The sequence below is a fragment of the Antedon mediterranea genome, chromosome 4, assembly GCF_964355755.1.
Source record: "Antedon mediterranea chromosome 4, ecAntMedi1.1, whole genome shotgun sequence".
NCBI classification, from domain to species: Eukaryota; Metazoa; Echinodermata; class Crinoidea; order Comatulida; family Antedonidae; genus Antedon; species Antedon mediterranea.
This window is the reverse complement of record NC_092673.1, coordinates 26,690,817-26,705,235: the sequence shown is the minus strand read 5'-3', so window position 1 is coordinate 26,705,235 and position 14,419 is coordinate 26,690,817. Positions and strand designations below refer to the sequence as shown.

Genomic DNA, 14,419 nt, shown 5'->3' with positions numbered 1-14,419 from the left:
GAACAAGTATATGCAGGACAAAACAACAAAATACAACTGGACTGGACGTGACCGGACGCTAACAAAATAATGATAGATAATTTACACTTTTTCCTACATTACAACAAAATTAGGCAAGTATTTATATTACTATAGAATAACCATTTATACTATCATATTTCTTTCTACAAGTCCATCAAATGACATCAATAAAAACACTAACATTGTTGAAACATTTCTATTTTTTTTTTGTGCAAAAATTTTTCTGTTAGGTCTTTTGATTTGTATTATTTATATAGATATTATAGTAGTAAGTATTTAATTATTATATATATTAGAAGAAATTATACTTTACTATATACTTTATTAATTAAATAATCTTGAATCGATAAAGATGAGGAAATCTGCGATAATGAGAAAAAGCAATCTAAACGGATATTTGAACTTCTAACATTCTGCTTTATATGCAGATGTTCTAACCAGACACCAACACATTGTCATGGTTCTCTTATGTACGCCTATAATTATGAGAAATTTAAACAATAGGTTCAATAATTTCTCTACCTGCTGCTGTGTTACGTGCTATTTCATGTTGGTTTATTTGCTATTAAAAGTAATTGAAGTATATTTATTGGCGATTATGACAAGTGACGCAAAATGGAATATATGATCCTAAAACTTAAAATAACTAATGGTAGTTCACATACTCCTGTTCCTTTAGACCTTGTAAAGCCAATTAATACAGACTAGCGGTAAAGGTAATAACAATTTGGAATCTTATGTTATTCCTTATCACCATTTACACAACATGGAGTGAACAGGGAGTTTCTGCTCAGGATAGATACATATTCTACTTGGGACAAGCTCCGCGATTTTCGGCTTACCGTTTCCGCTTGTCTGTGTAAATTGGCCTTAATGGTGAAGCATATACACTAAATGTATTGAATTTTAATCATTACACATGAAATACTTATTAACTTAATGCAGTGATGGATCCCGGGGGAGTAGGTATATAAAATGAAAATAGGTATAAAAATATGTATGTAAATTTGTTATATTACTTGTGTAATGTAATAATATACTGCTTAACATGTGAAATTGAATACATTGGATGAAAAGGTAATCAAATACATTCATTACAGTATATCATTGTAAAGGTCTCTCTACACTATCACACTAGTTTGAAAAAAAGTGTGATGTACCCAAATATGGTAGTGATATGCCAAAATATGGTAGTGATAATAATATAATAATAATATATACAAAAATGTAAAGCGGCAATTCCAGCAACAAGTGATCAAATCAAAGGTGCTGGGGACTAGATGTTACACCTTTTCAACAACACTCTTCTCCCCTAAGGGTCACATCGTGTCATCGGCAGCCAACTACGACCCCATTACGTCTGTCCACGACAGTGTGTGTGTATGAACTAGTACACTGGGGTAACCCCCTACTCGTCTCGAAAGATGTACTAGGTTCTTTAAAGTGCACATGAGCCAGATGTACACTGGACCTACAGTTTATAGTCCTTATCCGAGAAGACTTGTTCTACCACCAGAACCATGGAGCGAGTGAGCCTTGAACCCTTGCCGATGTTATGGCTATGGATTACGGTTCCACTGTCTTAACTGCTCGGCCACACTTACTCTATAAATATGGTAGTGAATAAATCAATCAATCAATCGTTTGATTTATATAGCACCATTCCAACAGTTATTGCTCATGGCATATATATATATATATAAATATCAGAAAATGTGAGTTTTGAGTAGTGACTTCTTAAAAGGGCTCAATAATGATATTTGTTTGAAATAACAAATTTCAGATGTTAGTTCTAGTTGGATATTTGGCGGAGTAGGGGGGTGTGTTATGTGGGTGTAAGCTGTATAAAGCTCTGTCTACACTATCAAACTTTATGTGAGAAAAAAATGTAGTGTGTCCATATGGACATGATGACATCACTACCATATTTGGGAATATCACTACCATATTTGGGAATATCACTACCATATTTGGGCATATCTTGTTGCAAATAATGCATTTCACAAACATTTACAAAGTAAAGTATTTTTGCAATAAGTAGGCCTATGTCAGTAAAAATCAAAGTTTCAACATAAGACAGACAAACTTTACTGCTAAACAATGTTTATTATATTTCCCAAAAGGATCTCAAACTGGTTTATCAAGAATCTTAACTGTCGTTTTTCCAACGGCTGAAATCTCTCCAGTATCATTCCGTACGTAATGGAAGCCATTATTATACATTGATCTTAATTAAGATTCATTTTTTCATTCTTTCGCAACAACAATATGATTCTAAACTCGTGACAATGCATCGCAATTTGTTTGGTATCGCCTTCGATTAGACGTTTTCAAACGTTGAAATTAATCTTGTTCAATTGTTGTTTGACCTAGAATTAGAAGTTTCGTGACTTGGCATACTTAATAAATAATGTTTACTCATCCTCAGAATGATGTATTGTAGTAGTCAGACATAAAGTATTCATTCATTTTTTTTTATTGAAGTGTCTAGTCTAAAGTTTTTCATTCATTCATTCATTCAATCTTTTATTTCGGAATCTCTGGTCCATAGAAAATAAAATTACGTATAAATTAACTTAAGATATGATGTTATGTTTTATTATATAGAATCAAACTTATTTTAAACATTGTTTATTAAAGAAAAGACATGACCCATCTAAAATCCCTCCATCCCCCCAACACTCCTAACCCTAAGCGCCTTGAGCACCTTTGGTGGCAAAGTGTGCTCTAGAAATCTTTATTATTATTATTATTATTAGTGTTATTATTATTATTATTATTATTATTAGAATTATTTATTTTTATTATTATTATATCCATATCTAGACATAAACAGGGTCCTCATTTAGAGTCATCTGCTTTTTTTTTAACTCCAAGCAAGCAAGTATTGTACAGTGTAAGTATAGGCTGATGAGATGTTTCAGTATAGAGACCAAACCACACTGACTAAAATGTATAGTGGTCCATCTCAACCCCTTTCAGTATGGACAACAGACAAATGTATGTTATTTGGTAGTAACCTTAGGGAAGATGAAAGTAGTTTTTGTTCAGTATTTATTAAACATGAACATGAAAAATAGAAAGTAACAATACAATACTATAAATCGATCTGTACTTTAAAGAAGACTGTTTCTCCCATGCAGAAAATACATATTTTTTACACAAATGTGCTGTCCACACTTGTGCACAATTCCGTTCAATTAAGCTACGAAAGTTGACTTGTGCTTAGAAATACAGTACTGGCCGGAAACTGAGTTGAAAAGTCCATAGAAAACGTGACTTGCTAAAATGTCTTACGTCACTTAGAAGGTGATATAACATCATTTTCTCAACTTTATAATCAAAAACAACAAAATTGGTGACAAAACATACATTTAGATCATTTTGATTATCTGACTGTAATTATCGTTTTGAACTATGGAATATGAACTATAGCATCAAATCAAACTAGAATTGTTTAGATTTTTTTTTAAAACATCGCTGGACATAGTAAATTTCCACAATGATTGTAAAATCTACTGGCATACCTGCAGTTAACTGCCATTCCTGGCGGTCAACTAGCCATCGATCATTAGAAGTTCAGTTGAAGAAGAATTATTGTTTTTTTATTAGATTTTATTCTAATTCTGTATGAACATATGTTTTTGACAAATAAATAAATCAAATATAACAATATTACTTTTAAAAGATAAATATAAAACAAATGTATTCCTAAGTCAGGATTATTTAATTAATTTATTGATATCATGAATGACGCATATTAAATATGAATTTATTTAATTAAATTACTAAAATTGATCATAATCAAATCTATCATTATAGGTATTGACTTATTGGTGATTCAGAAGAAATTTGCCACAGTTCATCGAAGACATAACGACTACGATGTCGTCATACATTATCACGTTCTGCATTGTTATTTGCGTCAGTTTTTTTGCTTTCACTCCCCGAGGTCAAGAAGGTGATGAAGTTGTGATTAACATTGGTGGGATATTCCCGATGAATGGCGGAACGTGGGACGGAGGACAAGGATGCCTTCCAGCAGCCTTGATGGCGCTAGACGATGTCAATAATAGATCTGATATTTTACCAGGATACTATCTAAAAATGTTCTGGAATGACAGTATGGTAGGTGCAAATATATTTTTATGCTTTTTGGTTCATACCAGTAAACAAATATATTTTTATGGTTCATACCAGTTAACAAATATATTTTTATGATTTTTGGTTCCTATACCAGTAAACAAATATATATTTTATAATTTTTGGGTCCTACCAGTAAACATATATTTTTATAATTTTTGGTTCCTACCAGTAAACATATATATTTTTATGACTTTTGGTTCCTACCAGTAAACATATATTTATATGATTTTTGGTTCCCACCAGTAAAGAAATATATTTTTATGATTTTTAGTTCCTACCAGTAAACAAATATATTTCTATTATTTTTGGTTCCTCTGCTCTCAAGCAGGTGTGTGTAATCTGTATATACGTATGTGTGTTTGCTTTTTAATTAAGGAGTATTGTTAATTGACCCATCACGTGACAGGTGAAATACATTTAACAATTGTGTGAGTAATAGACATTTTGGTTATTTTTCTTAAGAGAAATTTAATAAATACATCAGACAAAAAATCTAGACCTTTTTACACCTGGTCATGCCATGCTCGATCTTGCAATGATATAGATTTGGGGGAAATGTAATAGAATATAAACTTAAACCAGCTCACTATTAATACAGAGAACGCATGAAACTAATTAAACTTCACACCAATAGAAACCTCGGTCCCCACAGGGGTCTGGTTTTCAAGAATAATAATGAAAATTTCAACATTAAAATAGAAAAAAAAAGAAATTACTCGTTTCAATTCTCAAAAATGTAATAAAACATTTTTCATTTTTATTTTTAATCAGCACTTATACTTATTACACAATGAAAATGATTGTTTAAATTGTTGTTCCTTTTTACAATTTTATTGTAAATCTATATTTGCCAAAGTGGGCGGAGCTTAGCGTGAAATTCCGTTGTCTTAACTTTTTCCATTTTCCCGTTTACGGGGAACGACTAAAAATAAATATTTATAACCTTAAATACTGTATACAGTTCAAATTACACTTAAACGTGGAATTTTCAAAACTCTAAATAACATTTGAACTTTCAATTTAATTGTTTAATGAAATAACATTTTGATTGGGTTAAAATTGCTATGTTAAAAGCGGCAATTGAATACGAGGCCCCTTGCTAAGAAGGCTAGGCCTATGCTGTATCACCAGAGCCAGCGATTCAGAAGGCCTAGGCTTATATCTTGATCTAACTAATTTGAAGACCATTTATAATAGTTACTATGGGCATTAAGTTGATCTTTGTTGAACACAAACATAAGCCCACTGGGCTTATTTATATTAAATGGATTATTTGTTTTCTAATAACATTAAGCCAAAATGTTTAAAATAATATTAGTATCATTAGACGTAATTCTGAATAACATTTCTGTTATAAAAAAAGGAAAGAATCTTTGTGAATCTCAGGAAGTATAAATATTTGTACAAATAATAATTTGCCAGGTTCACGGCCATCATATCATTACCTTTTGCGTTAATGATCAGTGTCCATTAAAGGCAATTATTATACGTTTCCTTCTTAAGTGTCAAAGTCCATAGATTAAGAAATTGTACATCACTTAAGTCATATCTCAAGTTTTTTTTATGGATTCCAACTACAATAGTGGAGAAAGTTCTTTTCTTCGTGTGGAGATCTCTTGCGAAATGTTGATTGTATTTATTTGCATCTCATTAAGAAGAAAATAACATACAATACAAAAGCAATTAAATGTAATTTTGAAAAACTGTATATATAATTAAAATAACGAATCAAAAATAGCAAAAAAACGCATTAAATTCTATAAAGTATAATAAGCTGAATAAGAGACAAAGAAATGCAGGATAAACTATGAGTCTTGATGTGCAACTTATTTTCAATGTGGTCCTCTAACGGAAGCAAAATAAACTACAAGTAAACACACGTTAACAATATTTTAAATATCCTGTCAATTCAAGGATAAAAAAATATAAATTTAAAATAAATAAAATCTGGTATGCAGATTAAAATTATGTGACAATTGATTTAATGTTCCATATTTTGATTTAAAAGCTAGTGACCTATTTACCTGATTCAAATTACTATACAACACATGTAAAAAAATCTCTCCTGGGATAAATTTACCTAGTTACAGTGGTGTTTACACGCAGGTTTGTCATGGTGTAACGTAACGTAATCTCTGTGTAAAAACTTGTTTGGATAGATAATAGTGCGTATGCGAAAGGTACAGTACTGTTTTGTGCTGGTGTTCTGAGATTTTACATCACTCTAAAGCCTTGTTTACACTATTAAACTTTATTTAACAAAAAAATGTGATGTGCTCATATATGGACATGATGTCATATCACTATATTTGGGAATATCACTATATATTTGGGCACATCACACTTTTTTGTCAAACTAATTTGATAGTGAAGACAGGGCTTTACACAGAAGCACTTTCACATGTTCATACCAAGAAAACAATGTTTTACAATGCAGTATGGTATATTTAGTTATGTTTTGAAAGTGTTTTTGTTTGTGTGAATAGAGTAATTGCTATTCATAGATTCCAACGTAGCATAGTTACTTTCTTATTTAAATTTACAAAAAAAAAGATGTAAAAAAATACATTATAAATGTGCTAATTACCAATTTTAAATTTAGTAATTTGAAACTGTGATAGAAAATAGTTGTTTTAAAACACAGAATGATTTTTTTAGTGGTTTTTCAGCGTTTTTGCGGTCAAACATAGACCTATATTTATAAGACATTTTATTAACTTTAGTATTGACAAACTTTAGTATAATACTCCATCATGAGTTGAATAAATGAGCTAAAGTTTATTTTCTTTTGATGTTTCACCATAAAGAGAATAATGTCATCTACAAACTGATCATTTATGAGTAAACCATGTATTATTAAAATCGCTTATTTAATGTTGGAATTTTGATTGCAACAAAGAGAAATACAATATGTGTACTTTCACATGTTTTGAGGTCAAACGAAGACCTATATATACAAATCAATTTTTTTTTTTTTTCTTTTGTTATTTTGATATATTGAATATTTAGAAGACCACTTGGGCAGATATTGTGAAATATTTATTGTTTACACTATCTGCTTGCATTTTAGATTTAATATTCGGTTAAATATGAATAAAAATATGTAACAGAAATCGTAAAATGGTTAAATACAGAATTTGGCAAAAACTCTTGCTATAAAATTCTGCCACACCTTTTTCAGTAGCTTAAGTAGTTCAACCTAATGTCGGTGATTCCCCAGAAAATGGAGCAAAAAATGTTTGGGGTAGGTGGTGACTAATTGTTAATATAATCATGGAAATAAAAATGTATATTTTGAATTAAAAAAATGATAAAATTAAAAATATCTATAGAATGATCCGATAGAATCTTTTTGCATGCTGTTGATTTTTCATAATTTGTTTAAAATGCCTCTCTATTCACTGTGCTCAAAGAATAGAGATTTTACTAGATAAATTGAACTATTTCCTCCCCCCCCCCCCTCCCATCCTGATAAGAAAGTGCTCTTGAAAAACAATTGTGTTTAAACACAAAAAAATGCCCAAAATGTTCCAAATGACTGCTTAATTTGAAAATTATTAAACATAGGGAAAAAAAGAGATTAATAATTATTGAAAAGTATAATCAGTGAAAATTGTTGACATGCACCTGGCCTATCTCATGTTTTTATGCATCTTTTAAATTAATTTAGATCTGTTTAAAAGCACCCACCCCATTATAGTGAATATAGGCTGCGTTTCATATTGTATTAGAATTCTAATGAAGTAGGCAGTAAAAATAGTCATTGCATCGTTTAGATTTGAAATTGACATAGTTCATATAAACCTATTTATCTTTATGACGGATAGATTGTATATGAAAATGAAATAGAAAAATTATTGAAAGTGATTTACAAATGAATTGTGAAGGTACAATATGACTCTCCAAATTGACTGAGCAATCTAAACGTAATAAAGTATTAATATGATAACTTTAAGATATTCCGAGAATAAGTACTGGAAGATATTGCTTTTGTAAATTCTCCTAAACTTGATAATAAACGATGCAAGCCTGTAGCCAGGGGGTTCAGTCCTATACCTAGCCAATAGACAAATTACTGTACTTTCACCTATAGAGTAGCCTAAATTTATTTTATAATACGGTTGCACAAAAGAACCCTCCTGTAAAAATCCTGAGTACGGGCTTCCAATTAATTTTTTATTCTTCCATAAGGATCATCCAACAATTTATTTTCATTCTTCCATGACAATCAACATTTTTTTTAGCAGCAATGGTACGGAACTGTTCGGTAACAAAATAATCAACTTAGTGATTAGTTTTACCATTCTTATAAATATTTTTTTGATAAACAATGTAAAGTCCCAGTTGCGTTAGATTATATTTTGAACTTATATGAATAACTTTGGTAACGCCAGTTTTCCTGAGTGGTTAGTTCTTAGTTAGTTAGTTTTACCAAACTCCAGTGTGGACAGTGTGCTCTGCCTGAACTTAACTCAGTCACTGATGTAGAGCGTGAACAGGTGACAACTCAAGCATTTTACGGCTGCTCTCAGGAAACTAAACTAGACAAAAATCCCAAGTGGGAATTGTTTGAAAATGTTACCATCATAAAACTTTAAGCGAGCTTGGTAAATTCTTCTCATTTTCTAGAGCATTTTGTAATATATAATATTTCTTCTTTTTCCATTACCTTTATAGTTTATTCTGATGTATTTTTGTTCACTTTAGTAAAGTTCTTGTGATTTCCAAACTTAACACTAACACAATACTCTTACCGTAATAATCATACCTAGGCACATTTTAAACCTTTGAGAATTCCTCTATTCTATACCTATTTCTTTTTTCAGCTAATTATTATGGAAGTGATAATGCTGTACAATAATACACTTTTATGTAGTAAACAGACTGTGTGGTATTCAAGGATTCTACTTATGCTACAGCTTGTGTTAATTACAATATTATGTGTCTGCTCACAGTGATGATGGTTCTCTATACAATGCTTCACACTGACTTCAATGATAGCAATAATAATATTAATTAAATATTTTTTTTCCAATTATTAATTAGATATTGTATTTTTCCTTAATCCATCTTTTTTCTTAATCCACCTTTTTTCTTTTAAATCTATATTTTGTTCTCCAAAGATTTACCAGAATGTAAAAATACTTTCTTCTTTCAGTTTTCCTAACCGTAGTTCCTTAATCCATCTCTTCTCTTAATCCATCTCTTCTCTTAATCCACCTTTTTTCTTAATTCATATTTTGTTCTTCAAAGATGTACCACAATGTAAAAATACTTTTTTCTTTCAGTTTTCCTCCCCCGAGTCCTTAATCCATCTCTTCTCTTAATCCACCTTTTTTCTTAGTCCATATTTTGTTCTTCAAAGATTTACCAGAAAAATACTTTCTTCTTCAGTTTCCCTTCCCCGAGTCCTTAATCCATCTGTTCTCTTAATCCACCTTTTTTCTTAGTCCATATTTTGTTCTTCAAAGATTTACCACAATATAAAAACACTTTCTTCTTCAGTTTCCCTTCCCCCGAGTCCTTAATCCATCTGTTCTCTTAACCCTTTCACTGCGTATACCCGGTACTACCGGGTATAAACAAACGTCGTTGAAGTGCGTATACCCGATAATACCGGGTATGGGCAAAACAATGATTTAATCGTATTTGCCTATAATATATAGCACCCTCTATATTTGTTCGATGAACTTGAATATTTTTGCATGTCATTAAAAAATTTTTCCAGCAAAAAAAACGGCCCTCTATAGCTGTATTATTGTCTTTAAAATCATGCGCCCTCTATAGTTATATTATATATAGTATAGTTTATATAATAGTATTCTATCTTGGAAAGTTGTTTTGAGTAGCGTAATAGCGGCCATTTTGAAAGTAACCAAAATTTACCAGCCCCAATAGGGCAACATTGTGTTTATCACAACACGCAAAAAAAAAAAAAATTCTGAAACAATAGTTAGTTTTGTACTATAGTGAATTTTTGGAAAATGTCATTATTTTCACGATTTTGCCCCAAAACTTTGATTTGTGCATAATTTTTATAAAACAATAAAAATAATTCAATTTTTTTAAATATTTTTATTTGTTATACGTATCTTTATCAATATCCAGTTGGAAAAACGTATTCCATAAGAATTTCTTATAGAAAATATAGTTTTTATTATTGATTCGATAAAAAACACGAAATCCAAAATACCTGTAATGACGTCATCAATATGGAAATTACATTTTTTTTTATACCTAACTGTAGACTAACCCTTTGCCCATCACACACCACAAAAATAATTACACAATTATCTCAATTAGTATTTTTTGCAATTTATTAAAATACCATATGTTTTTCTTAAATATACATTACGCACAAAGGGTTAATCCACCTTTTTTCTTAATCCATATTTTGTTCATCAAAGATTTACCACAATGTAAAAATATTTTTTCTTTCAGTTTCCCTCCCTTGAGTCCTTAATCCATCTTTTTTTAATCCACCTCTTTTCTTAATCCCTATTTTGTTCATGAAAGATGTACCATTAACTATAATATGTGTAAAAACACTTTCTTCTTTTAGTTTTCTTCCCTTGAGTCCTTTTTCTTAATCCATCTATTATTCATCAAAGATGTTTGTATTCAATTCCGTACAAAACTGTGAACATATTTTTGCGACGTGTTTGAGGTCAATGAACTTTGACTGAAATCGATCACATCTTTTTATGGAAAATTTCTCATTTAATATGGCCATTATTACCTCAATTGTATTTCAACAAGCTGAGAACCTTCTGTAAAGGCTTAAAATACAACTGCTTTTTGCTAATAATAAGGATTGGGTTGCACTTGACGTGAATGCGTCTAATTTTAGTATGCTATAACTATGAAATTTCCTATCATTGGCATCATTAAACCTAACCTGCATAGAAATATAACTGATGACAGATGCTGTTTGATACTGTTTTCTAAAATGTCAGAGAAGCAATACAAAACCAAGTCAATATTAATAAATCTGTTATTTAAGTGTGAAATATGTTTTAAAGAATTCACATTTCTTTTCATTTTATGAATGGAGAATAAAACTCTGTCTACACTATCAAACTAATTTTACAAAAAAAGTGGGATGTGCCCATATATGGTAGTGATGTGCCCAATTATAGAAGTGATATGACATCACATTATTTTGACACATAAAGTTTAAAGTGTAGACAGAGCTTTTATTTATGCACATCCTACTGAGTTTACAAAGTTACTTGTTGGAATTTCACGTTCTGCTGTCTGATTATTGCAAACAAATAATGTAAGATAGCTATTATGTTACCAAATGTAGATATTGTACTGATTGTACTGTAACTCTCTACCCTGAATATGTACATGTAGGTTTTATATAATAGATCAGTTGGTATATATCTGATTTGTATTTTTGTGATACAACAAAGGTGTCCTTCATTCTCCAAATACAGTATCTACATTAGTAACATAGCTATGTTTTTACATTTAATATGAAATAGTTAAAATTTAATCTGTTATAGCTCACACATCCCACTATAACGCTAGAATTGGCAGCACTGACATGGCATGACCCTTTAGGGAAGAAGCATGTAGTTGAAAAGTGTAACGTCTTAAGTCCTGAAAGTATATTATTATTATAAGACTGAGGTCTCCTGCGTCCTCTAACTTCCAGGATATCTTTCATCTTTATGGAAAAATATCATGGTTTGTGATAGTACCAGAGGTAAATTTGGAAAAAAATACATCAGGAAAAATACACAATCCAGGCTGCCAGTATTGTTTGTGGCTTCAGCATGAAATGGGCCTCACCTACACAATGCTTGATCACTGAATGTGGTATTATGAAATGGCTTTGTTTCTGCTATATGTATGTTCTTTTATTGCAAAAAGAAAATCCTGTACCCTACTGGATTATCCCAATACACATTTGGGCTGTCCATGTCTGGTTTTCAGGCTTTTGGTCCCTAAAAAAAGTCTGGTATTGGAAGAGTTTCTCATTTTCAGAGAGCCTGTTATTGGAAGAGTTGACTGTATAACCATTAGCCTGAATATGCACACATTGTTATTATTATAGATCAGTTGAAATAAGTGGCTCTCTTTCTGCTGCAGGTATGTTCCTATAGATCGCTTGTTGTTTGTATCTTCAATATGCTTTTAAGCTGTTATACTTTTCTAATGTATTCTTGTACTGTACATGATAGATTCCTAATACTTGACCCCATTACGAGTAAGTTCAATTTGAGCTAAGTGTCTAATTATATTATGAGCAAATCATAGTGGTCTACTATACACAGAGTTGTGTAATAGCAGAACGGAAGTAAGACAAATATATTCAATTAGATATACATTCTGTTAAAAGTGGAGAAGACGAGTTTGAGAAAATAAGAAAGATGATTTAAAGATTGTACACAGTGTTTTTAGAAGACTATAATGAAATATTTATCAATAATTGTTTGTTGTATTGTTTATTTGACCATATAAATCCAAATGAAAAAATGTCAATGCTGTGGGTATCAGTGGCTGGATCTCAATTGAGATACAAAATGTCAATACTGTGGGTATCAGTGGCTGGATCTCAATTGAGATACAAAATGTCAATGCTGTGGGTATCAGTGGCTGGATCTCAATGGAGACACAAAATGTCAATGCTGTGGGTATCAGTGGCTGGATCTCAATTGAGATACAAAATGTCAATGCTGTGGGTATCAGTGGCTGGATCTCAATGGAGATACAAAATGTCAATACTGTGGGTATCAGTGGCTGGATCTCAATGGAGATACAAATAAAATAAGCACTGAAAAAATGACAATGCTGTGGGTATCAGTGGCTGGATCTCAATGGATTGATACAAATAGAATAAGCACTGAAAAAAATAAAATGGCTGGATCTCAATGGAGATAAGCAAAAAGCTAAATCGAAACGATAAAGTAAAACAGCCAGAAAAACTATTTTATTGGCACGTTTTGGAAGTATGGTTTAACCACTGTTTAAAAGAAGAAACTTACAGTACATGAAGTATTAATGAAAAGAATGTTTATATCACAGATAGTTATTGGTGCGCTTTAATTGTTTTTAATATTTCTATTTACTAGGCTACATTATAAATGAAAGAATTGTAAACTGCCAGAATCATTGATTCCTAGTGCGCTATGTATTTTGATTAAATGTTGTGTATAGACATCGTCTTGTCGTCGTTTAGGTAACATCTTATCGTTTTCAAGTACCGCGTAGAAATCGTAATTATTTAGAAAAGAGCTTTATTAATTTTATCATTATAATAAATTGTTCATAACATAAACCTACTTAATAAGTAAGAGGCTGAAGTAGAACATTAATTAAATGCATAAACCTATTAAAGATCGTAGCAGTGACCTTTTAACCCAACTGGGATATGAAGGAATATATATTGATTCGGTGCGTACTGCGTACGGATACAATGAAAACCCACACGCTTCACTAAACCACCATCTTCTCTAATGATTTTACCGATCTATGTTTGATAACACATTAAATTGGGTTACCAAGTATATTACAAACAAACCTATATTTAATGTGTTTAATCGATCTATAATAAATATGCATTGATATTCAATTCAATTGCAACTAGAACATTACATTAATTTCAAATATATGTAAATTAAGTTTATCATCCTTAACTATGTACAGGTATCAACCTATTATGAATAGAATATGAGAAATGAGGAGGAAGACAATATTATGGTTTCTTGAAGGTCAATAATGCATTGAACAAATGCTCGCTTCCATATTAGATATGACTGTACTAGTTTGGATATAAAGTTTTATGAGTAGCTTTAATAGGTATAGATAGATAGAATATTGTGTATTTAGTTACCATGGATTGATTGTTTTTGCATAACATTTAATTATAATAAGTTTTGCATGAATATATTTGCCTAATGGAAGACAAGATATGGATTAAATAATCTTGGTAATAAAATTTGTTATATTATTTGATGAACAATGAAACGATAATTAAATGATATACTTTTTGAGTTTCTCTAGCACTGTGTCCAGGAAAGTACAGCATTACCACCAAAAGTACATCACTATATGAAAGCCAATCAACTATAATATATTAGTTTAATATATATGTTTAATCGATCTATAATAAATATGCATTGATATTCAATTCAATTGCAACTAGAACATTACATTAATTTCAAATATATGTAAATTAAGTTTATCATCCTTAACTATGTACAGGTATCAACCTATTATGAATAGAATATGAAAAATGAGG

The 14,419-nt window shown here is 30.7% G+C and overlaps 1 protein-coding gene across 1 annotated transcript in view; it reads left to right on the top strand.

The window, feature by feature from the left end:
* The window catches only part of LOC140047076 (gamma-aminobutyric acid type B receptor subunit 1-like), a 98,522-nt gene that overhangs the window by 4,097 nt on the left and 80,006 nt on the right, over positions 1-14,419 (top strand). Inside the window, exon 2 of the mRNA XM_072091887.1 lies at positions 3,844-4,149. Within this exon, the coding sequence (XP_071947988.1) occupies positions 3,907-4,149 (243 nt within the window). The 5' untranslated portion in view covers positions 3,844-3,906. The remainder of the gene's footprint in view (positions 1-3,843; positions 4,150-14,419) is intronic.